General features: G+C 43.0%; 1 protein-coding gene and 3 non-coding genes across 4 annotated transcripts; 3 read left to right on the top strand and 1 right to left on the bottom strand.

Moving 5' to 3' along the window:
• Positions 1-3471: 3471 nt before the first annotated feature.
• On the bottom strand, positions 3472-3543 carry TRNAP-UGG (transfer RNA proline (anticodon UGG)). The gene has a single exon. It is a non-coding gene; the product is annotated as a tRNA-Pro (tRNA).
• A 12505-nt stretch (positions 3544-16048) lies between these two features.
• OPN1SW (opsin 1, short wave sensitive) lies at positions 16049-25465 on the top strand. The gene is made up of 5 exons (XM_063445481.1): positions 16049-16410; positions 18485-18653; positions 21092-21257; positions 22872-23111; positions 25086-25465. The coding sequence occupies exons 1-5, from the start codon at positions 16065-16067 to the stop codon at positions 25212-25214; spliced, it is 1050 nt and encodes a 349-aa protein (XP_063301551.1). The 5' UTR covers positions 16049-16064; the 3' UTR covers positions 25215-25465.
• Positions 19135-19208, top strand: TRNAT-AGU (transfer RNA threonine (anticodon AGU)). The gene has a single exon. It is a non-coding gene; the product is annotated as a tRNA-Thr (tRNA).
• On the top strand, positions 21880-21951 carry TRNAP-AGG (transfer RNA proline (anticodon AGG)). Its single transcript has one exon. It is a non-coding gene; the product is annotated as a tRNA-Pro (tRNA).
• Positions 25466-25830: the final 365 nt, after the last annotated feature.

A 25830-nucleotide genomic window follows, 5' to 3' on the forward strand; every position in this document is an offset into this window, starting at 1 on the left:
GGAGATCCTCAGGGGACCCTAATTAATAAGACGGTGTTAGAATCCGTACATTCTTCGGGTGTTCTGCTATTTGATGCATGTAAGGCGATATCAAGTGGTAGAAAACCGTGGAATGTATGTGGGGATCTTAGATGGGAGAGGACGTATGGGTCTAATGATAAATATATTTGTCCCAGTAGTAAAAATAAATATGTGAGTCCTAGATGCCCAAATAAAGACTATAACTTTTGTCCATATTGGTCTTGTGTGGGGTGGGCGACTTGGGGACAGACAGTAGATAAAGACATGATAGTGACTAAGTTGCCGACTAGCCCTTATTGTAAGTCTATGGAATGCAACCCAGTCCATATACTTATTAATAACCCCGACAAGTTCCTAGATAAGTATGGAAATTTATTTGGGTTTCAGATATACGGGACGGGTTTAGATCCTGGGACATTATTGTTTATAGGAATAGAGACTGATACGGTATCCTCCCAGACTCATCAAGTATACCATTCCTTTTATGAAGAGATGAGTATAGATAATAAGATCCCCCATAACGCTAAAAACCTGTTCATTGACCTAGCTGAAAGTATTGCCGGTAGTCTTAATGTTACCAACTGCTATGTGTGTGGAGGTACTAACATGGGAGACCAATGGCCTTGGGAAGCAAAGGAGGTAATGTCCGGTTCTGAGGCAGTTGACCAACTAATATCTACACAAGCCGATTATCATTTGAGTGTTAGAGGTAAATCTGAGTGGAGATTAAAGACCTCCATCATAGGTTATGTTTGCATAGCAAGGAAAGGAATAATGTATAATACTTCTGTAGGAGAATTAACTTGTCTAGGGCAAAAAGCTTATGATGATGATACTAAAAATACAACTTGGTGGTCGGCTTCAAATGTCTCAGAACCATCTAACCCGTTTGCTAGATATGCCAGTTTAAAGGATGTGTGGTTTGATTTATCCATCACATCTACCTGGAGAGCCCCAGCAAATTTGTACTGGATCTGTGGTAAGAAAGCCTATTCGGAGTTGCCACAGGACTGGGAAGGGGCATGTGTGTTGGGTATGCTCAAACCATCCTTCTTCTTGTTACCGATTGAAACAGGTGAGACTTTAGGTGTTAAAGTGTATGATGTGAATCATAGGAAGAAAAGGGGACCCTTAGAGATAGGCACCTGGGAAGATAATGAATGGCCTCCCCAGCGTATCATAGATTATTATGGGCCAGCCACGTGGGCAGAAGATGGTACCTTTGGTTATAGAACCCCAATTTATATGCTCAACCGTATTATAAGATTACAGGCGGTGGTTGAGATTATTACTAATGAGACCTCACAAGCACTCAATCTTCTAGCGAAGCATAATACCAGGATGAGGACAGCAGTGTACCAAAATAGATTAGCCTTGGATTACCTTTTGGCAGTAGAGGGAGGTGTATGTGGGAAGTTTAACCTGAGCAATTGCTGTCTTCAAATAGATGACGAAGGGCAAGCAATAGCTGAGCTTACTAGCCATATGGTTAAACTAGTGCATGTGCCTACTCAGGTATGGAAAGGGTACAATCCAAGTAGTTGGTTTGGTAGCTGGTATGAGTGGTTTGGAGGGCTTAAGGCAGTGGTAGGTGGAGTCCTACTGATTTTACTGTTGTGTCTACTCCTACCGTGTCTTATACCCTTAGTAGTTAGGTCTGTGCAAAGCCTGATAGGAAGTATAGCAGAGAGGAAGGCTGCTGCACAGATAATGGCGATATATAAGTATAAGGCTCTAGATCAAGGAGAACCAATGCAGGAAGATGAGTGTTAAAAGATTCACATCATAAGATAAGTCTGGTCTGGTTCATGGTAACCTGAGGTATATGCAAACCAAGGTTAAGTGATGCCTCAAGTAATTGTGAAATATCAGAGGCATCAAAGGGGGGAATGTGATGTAATTCCAGTAAAATACAAGTTTAGCAGGCTAAGATTGCCACAAGGCATATGTATGTATATGTGTTTGTAGTATCAGTTAGTTAATTACACGTAGCTAAGATACTGTTATCACTGTACTGACCAGGTGCAGGAATGTAAGAACTGGAATTACGCGTCCCTCTCCTTTGTATCAGATGAGCCACGTGGTTAGACCGGATGGATGAGTTTAGACTCTATTTATTAAATAGGTTAAGGGTATGTGTGGGTGTAGTTAATTGTGGGAGGAGCTACAGTGCTATATAAGGAATGTACTCTATGTATTCAGTACTCAGACTTTGCTGTATTTTGGTGACGCTAGTCCCTCTGAGTCCCGATCGGTGATCCAATAAAGAATCTCTTCCTTCCTGAAGAAACCTGTGTCCATCTCTCTGTGCTTGGCTTCCGTCAGTTTCTCCGGTATCAGAATGATGTACTGCCTATTGCACTGATCGATGGAAGGTTAAGGCCAGTGACCCTGGGTCAGGCTTGTGTTGAAATGTTGGTGTGATTAGGGATAATAAGATTACCATTAATTGTTGGATCATCCTCTTGTATAGATCAAGATTAACAGAAACAAATTGTTCTTAAGCATCTTAACCAATCTTAAAGCTTGCTGCTTCCTCTTAAATAGAACAAAAACAAACAAACATCAGCTTTCCTCTTATCCTCCACTCTCATTACTCCTCTCAATTCTCTTCCCAGTGGAACAACACAAGCCGATGCCTCGAGGGTTGACTTATTTAACCCCTTGAGCACCATAGAGATATGCAATTCCAATATGTTTAACACGGTTGCCTTGCAAAGGGTTTGTTGCTAGGTGTGTCTGTTTAAAATAAACAAACTAATCAGATCAGATGACCTTCATACTTCGTAATGTTGCATACCTCCCAATCCCAAGTGTCCCTACTACGAGGGACAGTCCATATTTCTGGCTTAAATCCCTCTGTTCCTCCTTTCTATCCTTCTGTTATTTTTTCTGGGTGCACCATATTATTGGTGTGTATGCGTTTGTAACAGAGCTACAAAGCAATAATACTCACAGTAATGTGTCTTTAAACACATATTTAGAAATCAGTCAGTGTAAATAATAGTATAATATATATTATAATATTATATCTGATCACTAGATTGTTGCCTTATGTGATAAGAAAAAAAGCTAATCATTATGCACACCGGGCTATTCATTATGAGTGGCTCGTTGGTCTAGGGGTATGATTCTCGCTTTGGGTGCGAGAGGTCCCGGGTTCAAATCCCGGACGAGCCCTATTTTTTTTGTGTGTGAAATGTATCACTTGACACCCATTACTTCACTCATTCCCTATACCACAAAACAGTCCTAAGAATTAAGGTAGAAATAGCTTTAATATCAAAAGGAGTTATAAAACTCAAAAGATTTATTTGTGCATGAAATACCGTCCATTATAAAGTATCATCTCATTGTATGTTGTGTCAACATTACTTGCACACACGTAACAAAATGCTTCATGTCACGCAGACCATGTTTCAGAGTTACAAACTCAAAATCAAAAAAAATGGGCTCGTCCGGGATTTGAACCCGGGACCTCTCGCACCCAAAGCGAGAATCATACCCCTAGACCAACGAGCCATTCATGCATAATATTTTGTATGAGATATCATACACAGCGTGTTGTATGAAAGAACGTTTATGTGATAACATTTTTGTTTTTAATTTTATGTTTAGGGATCAACGGAGGAAGCTTGGTTGAAATAATGATATAGTTCAGCAATTATTTATAGTGTCCTTACTAATGTACTTTGTTGGATATAGGAGACCTGACCCATATTCATACAAAAAGTCTGTCCAAACATCTCCCTGTGTCTAACATGTTTTATGTATTATACACAGTCCCTGGGAGAGGGATCTCTAACTATTATAAAAGATTATATATTCACAAAAAATTTAATTGTCTGGAATTTAAAGGAACACAGAAATACACACAATCACACACATAATCACAGACATGTACAAACACAATCACAGATCCACACACGTACACATACAATCACAGACCTAGCTATCCACACACAATCACAGGCCTATATACACAGCCACATACATACACACACACATAATCACAGACCCCTCAGGAGCGGATCCAGAACCCAATCTCGGGAGGGGAACATATAATTAATAGAAAGAATCCTGGCACAATAACCACAACAGCTCACTGTAGTGGTTATGGTGGTAGGAGTGCCATGGCACCCTCCCAGAGTAAGTAGTCAAATTGTTTAAGAACAGTTTGACTACTTACCGGGGGTCTGTCGGGGTAGGGCATAGGGCCTGTAGTAGGGGACAGGGGCAGTAGTGTGTGGTGCAATGTGTAAGGTGTGTAGTGTGTGTGTGAGTGTGTGAGGGGTACAGTGTGTGTGAGGGATACAGTGTGTGTGTGTGTATGAGGGTGAAGTGTGTGTGTATGAGTGGTGTGTGAGGGCTGAAGTGTGCTTGCGAGAGGGGTACAGTGTGTGTGAGGGATACAGTGTGTGTATGTGTGTATGAGGGTTGTAGTGTGTGGGGGATGCAGTGTGTATGTTTGTGTGTGGGGGTGCAGTGTGTGTGTGAGTGAGGGCTGAAGTGTGCGTGCGGGAGGGGTAATGTGTGTAAGGGATACAGTGTGTATGAGGGGTGTAGTGTGTGAGAGGTCCAGTGTGTGTATGTTTGGGGCAGTGTGTGTGTGTGTGAGGGGTGCAGTGTGTGGGGGTGCAGTGAGTGTGTTTGTGTGTGTGAGGGGTGCAGTGAGCATATGGGCGGCAGTGTGTGTTCATGAGGGGTGCAGTGTGTGTGTGTGTGTGTGTGAGAGAGATGCAGTGTTTGAGGGGTCAGTGTGTATGTGTGGGGCAGTGTGTGTGTGTGAGAGAGGGGTGCAGTGAGTAGTGCTGTGTGTGTGTGTGTGTGTGTGTGTATTGTGTTTTGGGGGGCAGGTGGGAGCAAATTTAGTTTAATTTTGTTTTACTTAAAAAATGATTAAACTTTATATCCCCCCTCCCTTCTTACCATTGCTCAGAGAGGGTGGACATTTCCTGCAATCCCTGGTGGTCCGGTGGAGAATCCCTGGTGGTCAGGTAGGAGTAAACTCTAGCCTGCAGATCCTGAGACTAGAGTTCACTCTCGCCAGATCAGGAGCTTTGCCTTGGTAACTGCAGCAACACTGCGACCTCGCGAGAGAAGACCCGACGGAGCTGCAGGTAAGAGCTCCTGGTTTCTCTCTCCATCCCTTGCTGGCTGTAGCATTGTTCCTGTGGGCCGGAGGGGAGATCTCTGATATCTCCTCCGGTCCGTGAAGGCACACAGCAGGGCCACTTTGTCACCTAAGCCGGGTACATGTCTCCCCAACCACCACCCCCCTCTCAAAAGACTATTTTCACTGTAAACTAACCATCCTACCTGTGCCTCCCAGCCCAGCGCCCCTGCCTAGCGGCCCAGGAGTCTCATTTCACCAGCCAGGGGGCTGCTGAGGGCCTCACTGGGAGCAACCCTGAACTTGCCTGGAACTCTAATGTGGATCACAAAGTTGCCATGATCCGCTAAAACCTTAACAGGAATGCTCTTAGTCCCAGCACCAGCAATCGTGGATTTTTTTGGAAGGCTAGAAGAGGGGGTCGAGGAGCAACAAAAGACACCAACTACTTGGGGAGCTCCATGTGCCCACTGAAAGCTCATTGATTTTTGGTGATAGCACTCTAGAACTCTGCGCCAGATCAACGGCTAACCACGTCCACGCCCCATACTGGCAGTATGCCTGAGGATATGGATAGAGCTAGCATCTGTGCAGCTTCCTTAAACGAGAAGGAGTTCCTGATGAGCAGATCAGATAATTTAGCTTTCTTCAAAGGCAATTACTCAGCAGATGGAGTAGTGGAGAAAACTAGGTGCCTGACCATGGAGTTTCAGAAACAACTACAGGAAGCTCTACAGGATGACGTCATCTCAGGCGAGTGTGAACTGGATTTGAGGGACCAGATTTGAAAGCATTTTTCCAAGAAGAGGTCCGGAGGGAATCCCTACCAACCCAAAACAAGAGATTTCAAAATCAACTGGATCAGCGGATACTCTGGCTGGGAGAGCAGCCGCTAGAGGAATGGGTGACTGAATGTGAGATGCTGGTCTAGAGGGAACTGTGGGTGGACGATGGATACTGTGCCTTACAGTGGTATGCAGTATAGCAGTACCAGTGGCTCATGAGAGGCCTTTGAAGAGTGGATTGATTTTAAAAGTCTTTCTGACTCTGGGATATCTGGGAATTTAAGGGAGACCTCCTAGATCTCATGGCAGCAACAGACCTGGAACCCCATCTGACGTACCTTGCCAACTGGGAGTGGGAACTTAAACAGCACTTCAGGCAACTTATCGAATCTGTACAGCAGCAGCAGAGTGAGTCTCCGAGAGGAGAGGAACATAGCCTCACTCCCCAGCAGCAGTATTTGTTTCTGGGATGGGAGGACAGCCCCCTCACTCCCCAGAGGCACTGTGTGTTACCAGGAGGGGAGGACAGTATCCTCCCTACCCAGTGGCAAAGTGAGTTCCAGAGAAGGGATGAACGCAGGGCCGGATTAACATAGGGGCTGATGGAGCTGCAGCTCCAGGCCCAGGCCCATGGAATAGGCCCATTTAAAAAAAAAAAAATTTTTTTTTTTTTTTTTTTTTTTACACACTACTCTTAGGTTTGCCACCTGACTGGTATTTTACTGGCACAGCCGGTATTTGAGTGTGCCTGGCCGTGCCGGTATTGCAGTAATACCGGCAATACAAATGCAGGTATTTTTCTCAGAATAAATGGAGATTACTCTGCAATACCAGCACCGGCCAATAGGGGTCACTGTGTGTGGAGAGAGGCAGGGATAGGAAGTTACAGCATATCCCTGCCTCTCTCTACTACTCACTGATCCATGGGGGAGCAGCAACATGGCACAGAGTCCAGACAGCAGCTCTACAGTAAGTGAGGGATGGGGGGAGAGGCAGCAGGGACACATGGGGACACTGAGACACTAGGGGACACTAAGGGACATATGGGGACACTGAGACACTAGGGGACACAGACACATGGGGACACAGACACTAGGGGACACTGAGACACTAGGACTCATTGGAACACAGACACTGGGAGACCTGGGAACACTGAGACACTTGGGGACACTGGAAAACATGGGGACGCTGAGACACATGGGGGCACTGTGAGACATAGGGACATTGGGAGACACTGAGACATTGGGACACGGAGACACTATGTCCCCATTTCTCCCAGTGTTCCCATGTACCCCAGCCAGTGTCCCTAGTGTCTCAGTGTCCCCAAGTCTCCCAGTGTCTGTGTCCCCATGTCTCCCAGTGTCCCTATATGTCCCAGTGTCCCCATGAAAAGTTCTTCTCCAGTGTCTTCCTTGCCAGAGTGTAGTTCATTGTTAGCATAATTTTCATCTATAAGGTAAGCTATATATAATCGTCTGAAGAGTGATGTGCAGGTATAGGCGTTTTCTGAGAAACAGATATGCGGTCTTTATGGTCTTTGTAATTAGGAGAGTCAGGTTGAGAGGTCTGTAAGTTTGGATCAGAGTCAATTGAGGGCTTTGGAGGTCTTCTTGGACAGAATGAGATTATGTGCCCTTTTTCACCACAATAAAAAAAATGCATCCTCTTGCCGTCTTTTTTGTATTTCTTCCTTAGTTAATGGATTTTGTTTCCTGCTTTACCTGGAAAGTAAGACAGTCTCACAGTCTCAGTCTTTTTCTCAGGTGAATTGCAGGGGCTTGATTGCAGCAAATAAGACACTGAATTCCAGTTCCAAGAGACATTTAGCAATGATTGTCAGAACACCTGTGTGGTGAAAGTGACCTTGGCACTGGTTCTCCACAACTGTCCCTATGTCTTCCAGTGTCCCCAAGTGTCTGTCTCCCAGCCAGTGTCCCCTAGTCTCCCAGTGTCCCCTAGTCTCCCAGTGTATGTGTTCCCATGTCTCCGTGTCCCTAGTGTCCTAGTGTCCCCAAATGTTTGTGTCCCCATGTCTCTCAGTGTCTGTGTCCCTAGTGTCTCAGTGTCCCCATTTCTCCCAGTTTCCCTAAATGTCTCAGTGTTCCAATGTCTCCCAGTGTCCCCATGTCTGTGTGTTCCCGGGTCTCTCAGTGTCCCCGGGTCTCACTGTGTCCCCAGTATCCTAGTGACATGGGGACACACTGAGACATTGGGACACTGGGCAACATGGGGACACTGAGACACTGGGAGACTTAGGGACTGGGCGACATGGGGACACTGACACTGTGATACATAGGGACACTGAGACACTGGGTGACTTGCGAGACTGAGACACTGGGAGACATTGGGAGCAATCCATCTATACAGCAGAATCAAACTGTGAGTAGTTTGTTGGTGATTTTACAGAATTTTCTCTGATGTCACTCCTTGTGATTATACAAATGATTAAGGCTGGTATTTTTTCCCAAGAAAGGTGGCAACCCTAACTACTCTTCACATACTCTTGCTTAAAGGAGCACTATAGGGTCAGGAACACAATCATGTATTTCTGACCCTATTATGTTAAAACCACCACCCTGGCCCCTTCTTGCCTCCATAAGTATAGTAAAATATAACTTGTATTCAAGTCTGCAGCCGCTGGCTCTGCCTCTGAACTGACTGTCTACTGACATCATCAGAAGTGGTGGTCTGAGCAAATTACAATACTTGCCCATAGGATTGACTGAGACTGTCAACTAGGCAGATCAGGGGCAGAGCCATCACAAGTCCAACATAGCCCTGGCCAATCAGCATCTCCTCATAAAGATAAATTGAATCAATGCATCTTTATGAGGAAGGTTCAGTGTCTGCATGCAGAGGGTGGAAACACTGAATAGCAGTGCTGCACAATAGGCAGTACTGCCCCAGGAAACACCTCTAGCAGCCATCTAAGGAGCGGCCAGAGACAGTGTTTACTGCAAAAGGCCTGTATGGAATGATTCTACTTACCAGAACAAATACAATAAGCTGTAGTTGTTCTGGTGACTATAGTGTCCCTTTAAGTTTGGAAGCTTAAGAGGGATGTATGGGAACAAAACTTGTGTGGACTGGCTGACAATAAAATTAGTTTAGGTAATCCAGACATTGGTCTCTCTAACACTGTGGCATGTCCCCTTTCTTCTACACTCACTACATACACCTTTTCTCTGTCTCAGATTATATACCAGGAATTTCTGCCTGCTAGTAAGAAAGTAAGGAGACAAGTGGACCAGCGAGTGCTAGGGGACAGTCCTTAGAAAGCATGGAGTGAGCGCATCTTTAGACGCATTTATGTCAAGCTCAGGGTGCTGCCTGCGTAGTATGCCTGCATGATTGGCGGGCAGCTTGACATGCATTCATGCCAGGCTGTCCTTCAAATTCTTTGGACAGACATGCCCCCTTTTTGGGCATGTTCTCCCCTTTTGGCAGGTCTGGTCACGTGATTCGCACCAGTGTCCCACCCTTTTACCCTGCCCATTGACTTCCTGCTTCACTGGACACTGCTGTTAGGGGTTATGGATTTACTTGAAAGATGAAAGCATAAATTAGAGAGAGATTAGCATAGAGTATGTGTTTTCTTATAGCTGCATCCTATGAGTTTCCCTCCAGCACCATCTCCATCTGATACATGACGCTTGGGAGGTATGACTGTTTTAGTGTTTTTGGTCGATAAGATTCCGTAATTAGGCCCATCATAATTGTCAGCACCAGGCCCACTGTGCTCTTAATCCGGCCCTGGATGAACGTGTTATTACTCCCCAGTGGCAGAATGTATTTCCAGCAGGGGAGGACATCATCCTCACTACCCAGTGGCAGAATGTGTGTCCGGGAGGGGGGAACAGTATGCCCTTGATTGGTAATCCTTCATGATTGGCAGGCAGCCTGATGTGCATTCACGACAAGCTGACCATCTAATTCTTTGTGCAGACATGCCCCCTTTTTGGGCATGTTTGTCCCTTTGGGCGGTTCTGGTTACATGATTCACAGCAGTGGCCCACCCTTTTACCATGCCCACCGAAATCTTGCTTCACCGGTGTGACGGACCGCCTGCCACCCCGATTGGGTGACTCCATCAATCGATGCTCCTAGTGCTCACCGAGGGCTCCAAGCACTTCACCAGACACCATAAGCACTGTAGACCCCACGAACTGCCGCAGCTTGGTTGGGGTCTTGCCGTCCTCCACGCACCCTGGACCCAAGACCAGGATCCAGCTTCCAGTGGGTGAACCTCTCCTACTCCAGAGAGTATAGCTGTAAAGCTTTTATAAGAGCTAGTGATATAGCTTGAATTGGAGGTCCCTACAAACACGAGGCGAGGCTCTATGTTGAGGGTAAAGCAGGACTGAATTTTAATGGTGCCACACTGGCCTTTTATGACAGTTCCCATGCAAGGGGTACGGCCACATGCAGGGATGTTTTAGCCGCGAGGCAAACAAGGCATTTGCCTTGGGCGTTATTTTCCAGGGGGTGGCAAAAAAAGCCGCCCCCAAATGCCCAGGGCAAATGTCTTGCGGCTAACAGTCCAGGCAGGCGGGCGGTCGGGCGGGCGGCGCAGGTGAGGGAGCACTTTCCCTTGAGCTCTCTGCTCAGCTCCCTCATGCGCCGCCCGCAGAGTGAGGCTGGGGGGGGCTCCCAGCCTCACTCTACGGGCTGCGCGCGAGGGAGCTGAGCAGAGAGCTCAAGGGAAAGTGCTCCCTCGCCAGTGCCGCCCGCCCAGCAGCCAAGCAGCCACTGGACCCCCAGGGAATGGGAGAACCCCCCCACCCCCCAGCATTCCCAAAGGCAAGGAGGCTGGGGGGGGTAAATAAATAAAAAAGTGAGTGTGTTAATGTGAGTGTCTGTGTGTGTCTGTTAGTGTGTGTGTGTCTGACTGTGTTTGTGTGTATGTGTTAGTGAGTGTGTGTGTCTGTTAGTGAGTGTTAGTGTGTGTGTGTCTGTTAGTGTGTGTGTACAGAGAAAGGATTGGGGGCACACCCGAGACCTGCATTTTGCATGAAAGGTGCTGCCACAGTGACCAAACTTCATACATGAAAAAAATAGTTGCGGCGCACTCAGACTACAAAAAATACAACACAAAGAAGGCTTCTAAATTACCTATCTAAGAATAAATATGGGGATTTAGTTCCACCATATGGCCATATGATGTTAAGCCCACCACTGCTTTCAAAGTACCCCAATGTTGGTGGGTCCTATGCTAAAATGTGGTTGACAAATTAAATAGTACTAGTGTTAAAATTTCAGTAGAGATTTTTGCCAGAGGCTCAAGGAAGCAAGGTTAATGGTTAGAGTTAGGACCCACCTACGGGGGTCTGCCTTGACGTTGGCAGGTGGGCTCATCCTCTCATGGCCATTGGAGGTAACTAAAAAACCTCCATTTGTTTAAAAATACATAGGGATTAAGGAGAGAGCGCAGGTAACTTGTTTTTCTTTGTTTTTTACTATATATTGGGGCTGATGTGTACTGTAGTCATTGCTGTCGGCCAGTGATGGGAGTGAGCTCTTTTTTGGATTTAATAATACACTTTATTTTTAACACTAGTACTATTTAATTTGTCCCCCACATTTTAGCGTAGGACCCACCAACATTGGGGTACTTTGAAAGCAGTGGTGGGCTTAACATCATATGACCATATGGTGGAAATAATCCCCATATTTATTCTTAAATAGGCTATTTAGAAGCCTTCTTTATGTTGTATTTTTTGTAGTCTGAGTGCGCCTCAACTATTTTTTTCATGTTAGTGTGTGTCTGTTAGTGTGTGAGTGTTTTTGTTAGCTAGTGTACAGTGGTGTATCCTGGTTTTGTGCTGCCCTAGGCAGGACAAAACTCAGGCACCCCCCCTCCCCCCCACGCCACCCCCACCCAACCCTTCCCCCCGCCCCACCTTCTAAATACACACACACACATTCACTGACAGATACGCATACACTAGCTAACAGAAACACACACTCACTTACAGACACACACACTCACAGGCAAACACACTCACACTAACAGACACACACACACTAACAGACACACACTAACAGACACACACACTAACAGACACACACACATTAACAGACACACACTAACAGACACACACACACTAACAGACACACACACACTAACAGGCAAACACACACACAGTCAGACACACGCTAACAGGCACACACACACACATTAACAGACACACACTAACAGACACACACTCACTAACAGACACACACACACACACACACTCTAACAGACACACACACACTCACTCACTCACATTAACACATTTTTTTTTATTTAACCTCCCCCCAGCCTCCTTACCTTTGGGAATGCTGGAAGGGGGGGGGGTTCTCTTTCTCCCTGGTGGTCCAGTGGCTGCTGGCACTGGCGGGCGGGCAGGCAGCTGGCGAGGGAGCACTTCCTCTGAGCTGTCTGCTCAGCTCCCTCGCACGCCGCAGAGTGAGGCTGGGAGCAGGAATATGACGTCATCTTCCGGCTCCCAGACTCACTCTGCGGCACGCGAGGGAGATGAGCAGACAGCTCCGAGAAAGTGCTCCCTCGCCAGCCGCCCGCCAGCGCCGCCCGCCAGCCCAGCATGTCTGTTAGCCGCAAGGCTAACAAGGCATTTGCTCTGGACATTTGGGGGCGGCGGCAAATGCCTTGTTTGCCTCGCGGCTAAAACGTCCCTGCTAGTGTATGCGTATCTGTCAGTGAATGTGTGTATTTAGAAGGCGGGGCAGGGGGGAAGGGTTAACAATTGTGTAGGATACTGTATTTACTCAATTATCTCCAGGCAGAAAAAACGCATATTTCTTAAAAGTCCCAAAAGTACCCCAAAACACATAACAACCCCGTATAGCCCTGATCTGGGTGACCAACATATCCAAAAATCACCCAGATCAGTTCAGGAGTTCAGAAATTTTATGGAAGAAATTTTATAAGTCCAAGAGGCACAATCAGAGTCTTTAACCCAAAGTTCCTTACAGTGGACATAGTCACAGGGCACGAGGCTGGCAAGTATGCCCCTCCAAGAACCCGTGACGAGGTCCAGTTTGTCACAACCGCACACCCCTGCTAGGGGATATTGATTTATTGAAAAATGAAAGCAAGAGATTAGTATACGTTATGTGTTTTCTGCTATCTCCTGTAAGTTTCCCTCCAGCACCACCTCCACCAGATACATGACGCTTGCTAATAAGATTTTGTAATAAGGCCCATCGTAATTGTCAATACCAGGCCCAATGGGATCTTACATCAGCCCTGATGGGAGGGCAGTGTGACAGAACACCCAGTCACTCATGCCCATGCCAGGAACAACCCTGCACCTCACTCCCAAAAAGGGCATAAACACTGTTGCCCATATGCCTAAACCCCTGTGTTCTCTTCCCAGAGATCTTGTCCCAAACCCCTGGCTCTCATTGCCTGGGCCTCCACAACAAACCACAGAGAGTGCATCTCCTTAGACCTGCCTTAGAAGTCGAGAGGCGCAAAGACTATAGCGGGACGTACGCACAAATCTTAAGAAACTCTGACCCGTCTCCGTACCCTATCAACTTCCACCTCCATTTCCCCCACTTCCCAACCAGCCAGGAGAGCGCTCTTTGGGGGGGAGGCACAAGAGACTATGAGGAACAATTGCTCACTGAGAGCCAGGGGAAGCACCCCCTTTTTAGTTTACAGGAGCTCCTGTCATTTGAAAGGCTAAAGCCCCATTCAGGCATTTGGGCATGAACATTGCTAGCAGCCGGTTAAATCTTAACCCCGGTGGCAATTCTCCAATGCTGCATGGATCTGAGTGGTATTTTGCAAGCTTGAGAGCTCGGGTCAGAGTTATCCAAGATATATGATGTGTTGGAGTTCCTGTTGATTTTAATATGTTTTTGGGGGTATTTTGTGTTGTGTCTGTATCCGGGAGATAATTAGTTTAGAGAGAGACAACTCAATTATCTCCCGGGCACAGATGCACCAGGGTGGGGACAGTTGGAGTTTAATAGGGACCCCATGCTGGGGGTCGGTGTATAAATGATAGTGTTTTTGTCAATAAAATCAGTTTTTCTCCCAGAATTAAGTCTCAAGTTAATGTATGTGGGGAAAAGTCTATAACACTGCTTAACTCCACTCTACTCTGCTTGACTATAATCATTGGTTACTGCGCTTAATGGGATACTTTAAAGGGGTAAGGAGAGCCTTGGTGGTGTTAAATGGGACCCTTAACAAGTGGACCGCCAAAGACAGCAATCTCACTCCCCAGTAGCAGTATGTGCTACAGGGAGGGGAAGACAGTAACCTCCCTCCCCGGTGACAGTATTTGTTTCTGGGAAGGCAGGACATCAATTTCATTCCCCAGTAGAAAGATGTGTTTCTGGGAGGGGAAGACAATGGACTTTGTTATGCAATGGGGGTTATGCATAAAGATCAAATGCAGAAGAGAGTTCTAAACACAGAGCGAGCACCATAGACACCAAAAGAATGTTTCTGTTGATTGCTGCACACTTAGAGCTGTACCCCAACCTGCTTAGATTATCTGTGTCCAATCATTAGGAAGGTGCAGGAAACACCTTTGTGTAGAGTCTGCAAAAGAGATGTTAATAGGAAAAGTAGAAAAGTTGAGGTAACCCCCAGAGATGTCTGCATAATATTTTATGGGCAAAGCCATAATATCTTTAGACACTGTCACTCTTTGACCACTTTTAGATCAAAGGAAAAGCAGATTCTCTTGGAGAAGGATCATAGATTCATGGGGCTTATTCATTAACTATAAAAAAAAAAAAACATTTCTCTCATAGTGGCCCTTTTAAACTAATTGTTTCAATTTCTTACAATTCCCTGTTCAGAGATTTACCCTGCCAATTTGTTGGTTAATTTCCTGGCCCACGGACTCACTGGAAGTATTTAAAATTCAATTCAAGAACATAATTGCCTTGCTTGGCATTTCGTCATGTGAACCCAGTTTGGCTCTTAGTTGCTGTGAGTCATATCTCATAATTCAAAACTCACAAAGAAGGTCTTTCAAGGGACACTAAGGACACAGGGTCGGATTTACCCTCCTAGCTGCCCCAAGACTAGTTTCCTCAATACACCTCCTGATATGTACTAGATGAATAACTTCTTATAGAAGATATACCATATATATATATGTCACAGGTACGAACAAGGTCTCTTAGTGTCCCTTGCTTGCTGTTGCTGCAATCCGCTGCTGGTCCTGTATTCAGCTACAGCATATAGTGATTATAGAAACAGGTGACAGTGGCCCTAGCCCTTTAGGTTACTTGTATAATTCTCCAATATCATGGACGAGACCAGTCGTATTGAATAAAACAAGTGGACTTGCAGGGAAAACATGTATTTATACCCATACACATAGAACGGAATAACAATGCATACCAATCCCTGCTGTCTTGTTGTCTGGGACATAATTAGGTTAAGACGTGATAATTTAATTACCTGTTGGACACCAAGACACATTACACAATATCTGTTAAACAATATAATAGTTAACACAGTAGCTTTCATCCGGTTCAACATTTTCCAGAATAACTTGACAATGCCCACATGCTATACCTCATTTTAAAGCTCCGTGAGTTACTAAAGTGCTAGTGCCTATAACTTTATGCTGATAGCAAAGAGATTTTGAGGAAAATAAAATTCAAGTGCACTGTGGGAACCTGAATAATTTCTACATATAAAATAGTGCATTTCTCATTTATTGTAAGCTCATCTGAGCAGGGCCCGTTTCATATCCTCTTTCTATAATTGTAAAGCACTGTGGACTATATTGGCATTATAGAAATACTAATAATAATATTTTGGATTTTATGATTTCTCTCTTCCTTCACTTTCCATGAAATTCCCTTATACAACATTTTGTTTGATGATAGATGTTACATATTTTGCCCAACAGATATGATCAAACGTGAGCACCCATCAAGTATTTTCCTGTGTCCTCACCTGCTCCACTATAGCAGTAACTATATGTATATCTTCAACCCCCATTTAACTGGAGTGGGCAAGCTTAGCATTTAATCCTGAAGGGTAAAACAAGATTAAGAGCTGATCCTGATGAGCAATTAAAAGGATTGCTTTGACCAAAGGTGCTATATAATGGTGGACAAAGGTAACCCTGGGCGAGCATTTTGTCCACAGAGGGGGTGGGATGTTGGAGGAGGAAGACTTTTATCTCTTTAAAAATATATCTAGCGTGAGCCCCTGGGGTGGGCCTCAGTATCACATAGCTCCGAAATGGGCATTTTACCTGCAGGCAATATTTATGGGGGTGGTATTTGTAATTGGGACCCCGTTGAACACCATTGTGCTAGTGGTTACCATTAAATACAAAAAGCTCCGACAGCCACTCAATTATATCTTGGTAAATATATCTGTAGCGGGTTTCTTTATGTGCATATTTTCCATATTCACAGTTTTTGTATCCAGCACACAAGGATATTTCGTCTTTGGGAAGACTGCCTGTGGACTAGAAGCATTCACTGGATCTGTCACAGGTAAAACAAGTAAATGCACATTTGTAAACATGACTTTAACATTATAGAATTAAATGCCTTTTACTGTAACGGCTGAAATCAGTGGTGCTATGGGTAAGTAAAATGAAATTTTAAAAAAGCATACGTCCTGTACTTTGTGATTAAAAAGTCTTTAACAAAAAGTTGCCATCCAACCTGCTTTTCATCATGGGTTCACATGAGGTATGACCCTGACGGAGACTTTAAGTTTGTCTGACTTCTGGGTAATCTCTCATTTTTAACTGCAGCTGAGAAGAACAAGCACAACACATCTTTAGAATAAATGGCGGGAAAAAGCAGTCAAACATGCTATTTGGTTAAAGTGCAGAAAATATTAGTAAATTAAGGGTAGAGTGAAGAGGCAGAGCAATGGAGGAAGAAACTAAAGTTTCTGTGAGACAGACCACAGAGAATGAAGATATCACAAAATTGTATCACCAAAGATCCCATCTAGGGACTGGGGACACCAGAGAGTCTTTATTAAAGGAATGAAAAGAATGCAGTTACGGTGATGGATGACTGCATTTTACCAGCAAAAAAATGTTCTCTCATAGCTAGAATCCATCCAAATATACGGATTTAACCTTAAAAGGCAGCCTTTAAAAAATGAGATGGGTCTTGCCCACTCCCTTATCCCTCCATGCCCGTCTCTGATGAGAAGGAAATAAAACAGTCTATATACCATCAGCTGAGCATACATCACTAAACTCATCCCATTTGTTGGTCTTAGCTGTGGTGCTGGGCTTGTCAGTGCTAGGACAAAATAACTGACCTTTAATAACCATAGACCAACATGTTTTGGCAAGCTGGCCATACTGCCAAATTGTTTTTATTTAATAGCCAGATGGGAATCCCAGTTTTAATGCTAATACTTATTAAATGACACATTTTAATCTATTACAGCACTGAAGTCAGTATTAGTGACTTGAGGAACCATACCCACTACAGCTCGCTATGGAGATTCTTGGACTTGCTTAAAAAGTGTTATTTTGAAAATGCAGATATTGTGGAGAAATGGCAAACAAATTGTAAATTTATGTAAAAAAAAATAGCCGAGCTGAAATAATAGTTGCCTTGGAGATTTTTTTTATCCAATGTAGATAGTTTTATATATAATTTACTATAACCTTGTCAATTCTCTACAACAGCTAGCTCTGCGGATGTATTTGATGAATGACACACTACATGAACTTAAAAGGGCAGTCTTCTGCTGATGTAGTTATGGTTCCAGGAGTCCCTTGTTACATCACACTTTAAGTTGTTAAACTTTTTAATAGTTTGACAGTTGCATGGATACCTCGCCTCCATTTCTGTCACTTTCAAAGTGGAAGTTCCCTTTCTGCAATAGATATACCATATTTATCCCCTGGGAACCAGGTAAGTGCCAAAGTATTCAAAAACAGCTTAACTACTTACTGTGAGGCGACTACAGGTTACCCCTGGCACCATAACCACTACAATGTGCTGTAAAGAAATTAGTGCCTAGAGTGCCCCTTTAATTTAATGAATCATTGTTTATTCCTCTTGTTTGATATCGTGTGATTGTGTTTATGGTCTGTTATATTATTGTCCTTACCCCAGTATTAGTCAAATATAGGCCGGACTTTCATGTTGCTCCATGTGTATTGGTGGATCAGAACATTGTAAGGCAAGGTTCTAGATAGAACATGCATTCATATAGTACATTCTATTCGTTCCTATGGTGATTTTCCCACTTTTAGGTTTTGAGGCAATATTTACACTGTATAAAGAATATGCACAATGTCTCAGATCCTGCAGCCTACCCTTCAGCAGACATTTACAGATCCTAATTATTAGATTTGTTTAGTGAATTACCAATCTATATTATTTCTCTGTGAAAATGTATCAATTCACTAAAAGTTATTAATATAACAATCTTAGCCACAGAAAACTGCACAGATCCTCTTTAAATTCACAGGCTATTTGGCAAGCAGTGAATTCATCATGAGTTTATAGATGGGTGAAATAAGCTACTCTAGCGTCTCACTCATGCCTGTTTCTCGAATATTTTGTGTAATATTGTTTTGTACTTCAGGTCTGGTTACTGGGTGGTCCCTGGCATTCTTGTCCTTTGAAAGATACATGGTTATCTGCAAGCCGATGGGGAGTTTCCACTTCAGTTCTAAGCATGCTCTGGCGGTTGTGTTCGTCACCTGGATCATTGGGATTGGAGTGGCTATGCCCCCCTTCTTTGGTTGGAGCAGGTAACTGGGGTCTGTGGGAGGACATTAACAGGTCATGAAAAGATTTGAGTATAATAAACGCTAGCATTATATAGTGGTACAGTATGTGAGAACTATTAATGAAATCATATAATTTGCCTACAAGCAGTGCTGGTCTGTGTTACATTAGAGCAATGCAGAATATCACTATTCATTTTATAACCTAGAATCACGTAGCATCCAATACTCAGAATCAATCTGCAGAGAATTATAAATCATATAATTTGCCTACAAGCAGAATTCCGTGAACGAATTGTTTCTGCAGTTATTATTTTAGTTTGTAAGTGGCGTATTAGAAGTCTCATGTGGATATAACTATGAAGATATCTGATACATCATATAATTTGGATAGCGCCACTATGAACGTGTTTCCATAAACTTAGAAAGTAAAACAAAGGATTGAATGAGGACATACTGTACTGTCAGACACACAGCGCCGTGCTGAAAGCTTCGAGCTATGCACGGCGCTGTGGCTTAGTTGGTTAAAGCGCCTGTCTAGTAAACAGGAGATCCTGAGTTCGAATCTCAGCAGTGCCTGCATCATAATTTTTATACTTCGTTTGTATAAAAATAAACTTATTTGTGAATTCGGACAATTTTTATATTACGTTTTTGTTCATTTATAACTGACATTACAAAAAAGTACAATACAGTTTTACATGCTGTTCTGTGTTACATTAGAGCAATGCAAAATATCACTATTCATTTTATAACCTAGAATCACGTAGCATCCAATACTCAGAATCAATCTGCAGGTCACTAAAGATAATGGGAATTATGCCTAAATAAGGGTGGAATCTGTAAAGCTAGTTATACCATTCTTCTCATGAAAATAATTTTATACAGTCCCCCCAATAATGATATATGCAGGGCTGGTGCAAGGATATCTGCCGCCCCCTCATGTCACTCACTCACTCACTGATACACACACACACTCACTGACATACACAGACACTCACAGATAGACATACAGACAATCACTGACATACACACACACACACACACACAGGCAGACACTAGCAGACACTAACTGACACACACACACACACACACACACACACACACACACACACAGACAGACACTCACTGACATACATACACTCACTCACTGACAGACACACACACACAGACACTCACTGACAGACAGACATACACTCACTTACTGACAGATACACACACAGACAGACTCACTGACATACATACACTCACTGACAGACACACACACAGGCAGACACTCTGTGACAGACACACACTGACAGTCAAACACTCACTGACACTCACTGCAATACATACACTCACTCACTGACAGACACACAGACACTCACTGACATACATACACTCACTCACTGACAGATACACAGACAGACAGACACTCACATACATACATTCACTGACAGACACACACACAAGCAGACACTTACTGACAGACACACACACACTGACAGTCAATCACTCACACACTCACTGACAGACAGACACACACACACACACACAGGCAGACACTCACTGACAGACACACACACAAACACACCCACTGACATGCATAAGATGCATTGTTCTTGTTTAAATTACATTTTAGTTGCAGAAATTGTTATGCGTAAATTGCCTAAAATTTTGCAGAACAGTTACGCCCCTGACCACACCCCCAGTCAAACAAAGTTTCCCTCTTTGTTGATTTGGAATGTTGGGAGGCATGTGTCTCTAGAGTTATTTCTCAAAATGATTGTGCCCGTTGGTCTCAACGGAGTTAACTATGTGCTGACAGAAAGACTTAACATCTAGGACAGGACCAGCAGTACCATGCTGACAAACACAAAAGGTTGAAAGCATACAGTCCATAGTTTTTTTCTGGTCTATTCGGATTACAACCTATGCTTTGGTTTTAAAAGCTGCAATTTAACCCCTTAAGGACACATGACATGTGTGACATGTCATAATTCCCTTTTATTCCAGAAGTTTGGTCCTTAAGGGGTTAAACAATGTTCATTGCCAAGAGTATCTGTTAGAAATGCAGGTCCAAGAAAGAAACATGATGTCTCTCTGTAATCATTTGCATGTCAAGCTGGGGATTCTGGGAGAATTATAAAAACTTGATTTTTCAGAACTACTATGCCCAAAGCTCATTTTTCCAAAGGTCCTGCTTGAGCCATGTAAATGATGCAAAACAGTGATTTGTGTGTCGATATTTATGTGACAAAAAGATTGTGGTGAGACCAAACACAATATGTATTCATAAAACTTCAAACAGTTCCAATGGAAAATATACTTTTTTGCATTAACTAGTCATCTCAATTTAGACTTTGGAAAGTCGCCCTTTGGGCACAGAAACTTAAAAAATCATGTTTGCACAACTTTCCCAGATTTATATATATAATCTTTCTATGTACCTGTAACTCTGTATTATCTTCCCCTTTGCTCAGGTACCTCCCTGAAGGCTTGCAATGTTCCTGTGGCCCAGACTGGTATACAGTTGGCACTAAATATCACAGTGAATATTACACATGGTTCATATTCATCTTCTGCTTCGTCATCCCTCTGTCCTTAATTTGTTTCTCATATGGACAGCTGTTGGGGGCGCTGCGAGCGGTGAGTTCAGGGGACACTGCACATGAATTCATAGATTTATTTACTAAAATGGCAACGCTTAACAATTTACTTGAGAATTTTAAATTCTATGAAAACAGAAATCAGTCAATAAATATTGAAATTTGATAACGCAAAAGTATGAACTTACACACCAATGTTGGCAGGACCACAGGCGCCTAACAGAGCCAAGTTAGTGTCAAACCATTTGTACGCATGGGATCGCAGATAGCAAAAAAGTTCCAGCATAACTGCTTGTTATTTGAATAATTAGCACTCCATTTTAATAGGTGAGCAGTAGAGAAGGCCTTAAATGGAGTGATGACTATTTGAATAAGAGGTGTGCTGGGCCCTTTTCCATGTCCTCAGTATTGTACGGGTTTTGGGCTATGACTAAGGTTACATTGGCACCCTCCATTGATGAAAAATCGTCTTTACAAATGATAAATGGATCCTGGCTATTTTTCTCTGTTTTTTTTTTGCCTAACTTTCGATGGTGGCAGAAAATTCCTAGATCTAAAACCATTACAGCAGACTGCAGTGATTATAGTGCATTATTTTTTTTTTAATTTCAATATATATACCGTGTATTCAGCACTATGAATATCAAACTGGTGAAGCAGTTGGCTCGTTGGTCTAGGGGTATGATTCTCGCTTAGGGTGCGAGAGGTCCCGGGTTCAAATCCCGGACGAGCCCATTTTTTATTTTTGTCTCTTTTAAAAACGCTTCATATTATACACGTGTAGATCTTTTTTATATATTGATAAATTATATACTAAATTGTAGTGTGTACATGTTAATTGGCTATTCACGATGAGCAGTGAATATATACAGTGTATTTGCTCACTGGTTATAGTGCAAGCAGTGTATATGACAATATTTGTGTACACACAGTGCTGGTAAATGGGGGGCTGTTGCCCATTCATTACATATTATTTCAAGTAATACCTCTTCTTATAGACATGAAGCTAAATTCCATATTTCTAAAATTCGTATTATTATTATTTACATTACGTCATTGTAGGTCTTAGGACATCGGAAGTAGTTTAAATGAACGTCGTAAAGTACGTAGAATGATCACATTAAATAAATTCACAGCAGGTTAATAGAGGTATACAGTATTGTTAAAAGAAGTTCTGCACAGAACATGTTAAAATGCTAATATTGTAAACAGCCTATGCATTAATCGCATTACAAACGGCTAGGGATTTAGAGCAAATGAAACTTGCCTTGTTTCTCTGATCGGTCTGTAATAGGAATTACACCATGTACTGATTGTTCTGTTGTATGAACAGAGATTGTGTGTCAGCTGGATCACTGGCAAAGAATCCACTCTCTCTGAGCCCAGTGCCATACTGAGTGAGAACCTGTGAAACCATCATGAAAGTTTAGGAAGATTAGCTGCAGAACTTCATGTTTTCTAAAAGAATGGGGCAAAGTTCGAAAAGTTGGGCTTATTGTCATGGAAACAATTAGATCTGCAGATATGTTCTATTGGTGATTCTTCCTCTTTTATAGTGTTTGAAATCACAGTTCTTTGATAACTCAACCCCCCATGGTATCTGTCCCAGATGTGCCTTTAGCTGATTTATTTTATTTTGTGGTATCTATTGTAGGTGGCTGCCCAGCAGCAGGAATCTGCCAGCACACAGAAGGCTGAGAAAGAAGTGTCCCGCATGGTGATCGTTATGATTGGGTCCTTCTGTATGTGTTATGTTCCCTATGCTGCCATGGCCATGTACATGGTGACTAATCGCAACCACGGGATGGACCTGCGTTTTGTCACTATTCCCGCGTTTTTCTCAAAGAGCGCCTGTGTCTACAACCCTATCATTTACTCTTTCATGAACAAGCAGGTAAAATGCACTACAAATTTAATTTATAGGTTATAAAAACAGTAAACACAGATACGTTAGAAATTAAAGGGGAGCTGTTACGTCTCTGGAATTTACATCAATGAATAAAACATTAAAATCCACCAGTAACCTCTGTTAAAGGAACGTGCAAAGCACCATAACCACAACAGCAGTTAAGTTAAAACAATGCAATAATTGGGCAAACTTTGCAAATGAAGAGGAGAAATTAAACAGTATTTAATTTATTCTCTTTCCCGTTTGCAGGTCAGTATTAAAGGGACACTATAGTTACCAGAACAACTACAGCTTATTGAATTTGTTCTTGTGAGTAGAATCATTGCCTTCAGGCTTTTTGCTGTAAACACTGTCTTTTCAGAGAAAATGCAGTGTTTACATTACAGCCTAGTGATAACTCCACTGGCCACTCCTCAGATGGCTGTTAGAGATCCTTCCTGGGTCCTGGCTGCCTAAAATGCATCCAAACAATCAGTGTCTCCACCCTCTGCATGCAGACACTGAACTTTCCTCATAGAGATTCATTGATTCAATTCATCTCTATGAGGAGATGCTGATTGGCCAGGGCTGTGTTTGAATTGTGCTGGCTCTGCCCCTGATCTGCCTCCTTGACAGTCTCAGCCAATCCTATGGGGAAGCATTGTGATTGGCTCTGTCTACCACTTCTGCTGATGTCAGCAGGCAGTTCAGGGGCAGAGGTAGCAGCTGCAGACTTGAATAAAAGTAAGATTTTAATATATTTAGGGAGCCCGAGGGGGCTAGATGGTGGTTTTAACACTATTGGGTCAGGAATACATGTTTGTGTTCTTGACCCTTTAGTGTTCCTTTAAGAGCCCACTGGACCTGGTGTTGACAATTATGTTGGATCTAATTACAGAATCATATTAACAGAAAATACTTAAACAGTCATATATCCCAAATGTCATATATCTGGTGGAGGTGGTGCTGGAGGGAATCTCAGAGGATGCATGCATAAGAATACATATGCAAATCTCTCACTGTTATCTCTCAACCAAATCCATACCTGCCAACATCGGCATCCTGTGAAGCAGGACGTCAGTGGCTGGTTTAAAAGAAACATAGAAACATAGAATGTGACGGCAGATAAGAACCATTCGGCCAATCTAGTCTGCCCAATTTTCTAAATACTTTCATTAGTCCCTGGCCTTATCTTATAGTTAGGATAGCCTTATGCCTATCCCACGCATGTTTACTGTGTTAACCTCTACCACTTCAGCTGGAAGGCTATTCCATGCATCCACTACCTTCTCAGTAAAGTAATACTTCCTGATATTATTTTTAAACCTTTGTCCCTCTAATTTAAGACTATGTCCTCTTGTTGTGGTAGTTTTTCTTCTTTTAAATATAGTCTCCTCCTTTACTGTATTAATTCCCTTTATGTATTTAAATGATTCTATCATATCCCCCCCTGTCTTGTCTTTCCTCCAAGCTATACATGTTAAGATCCTTTAACCTTTCCTGAAGAAGGTGGAATCAGGTCACTGGCACCATCCAAGGAGACAGACCAGCCCAGAAAGATGGCGGGTCTGTCTGAAGAAATGGAAGGTCAGCCTGGTGTTAATTCATGCCAGGATGCCGGCCAATCACACAGGCCAGCCCACTAAGCACAGACAGAGCTAAGCATGGTGCAAAGGCACTTGCTCTACACTTTCTGCAGACAGGTCCCTGGTATCCCCTAGCACACACTTCTCTCCTTCCCTTCTTAGAAGCTGGCAGGAGCTCATGGAATGCAGCTTGGGACAGAGAAAACGATAAATTGAATGTAGTAAATGTAGCAGAATTCAAAGTGAATTTAAAATTTTAGGCCAAGGTTGCCAAAATGGAAACATAGCGGAAAGTTTGTCAATTTTGGCCTTAACTTTTAAATTAAAGTTGCATTTTCTCAGTTAGGGAAATAACCCTGTATGTCTTCATTCTTCACTCATTCACCTACACCAGTTCCGAGGATGCATCATGGAAACTGTGTGCGGGAAACCGATGACTGAGGACTCTTCCCTCTCAACTTCCAGCCAAAGAACGGAGGTTTCCACAGTAGCTACAAGCCAGGTCAGCCCATCCTCAAGCTAAACATACAAATGGCGCAAGTTGAACCAGTAATCTGACTGCTCAAGAATCAATAACCAGTAAAGATGGAGGCAAGCCTAGGGCTACGCTGTATTTGTATCTTTCAGCAGTTGTTGTTGGGTTTTATCCAGTTTTTGAAAGATATACAGAGATTTATCAGAGCATCCACTGGACAGGAAGAAAATATTTTTTTGACAAAAAGCATTTTCTATTTTACAAATATAATCATGTATTTTCAAATTGAACATGTCTTAACTCAGATCTGCGTTGAAATAAAATACTTATGAAACCAAAACTAAGAAGACTCAATCTGTATTTTGACATTGTAAATGCTCACCATCGTTACACCGAAATCCTGTGGGCTTTATTCACTTTTTGCAATTCTATTCTGAAAATTTAGGCTAAAATAGCAATGCTTTGACTATAGTGCAGTAGGAAGTTTTTTTTTTTAATCTGCGGTTTTTGCCTACATTTCACAATTGGGTTTTTACTATAGTTTGGTGTTTAATGAATAAAACCCAGTGATTACTCACTAATATGGAAATCAAATATCGGGAAGTTTTAAATTTAGGACTTATACAGTGAAGCTAGTAAAACAGCTAACTTTCAGTTTACATTT

The sequence above is a fragment of the Pelobates fuscus genome, chromosome 3, assembly GCF_036172605.1.
Source record: "Pelobates fuscus isolate aPelFus1 chromosome 3, aPelFus1.pri, whole genome shotgun sequence".
NCBI lineage: Eukaryota > Metazoa > Chordata > Amphibia > Anura > Pelobatidae > Pelobates > Pelobates fuscus.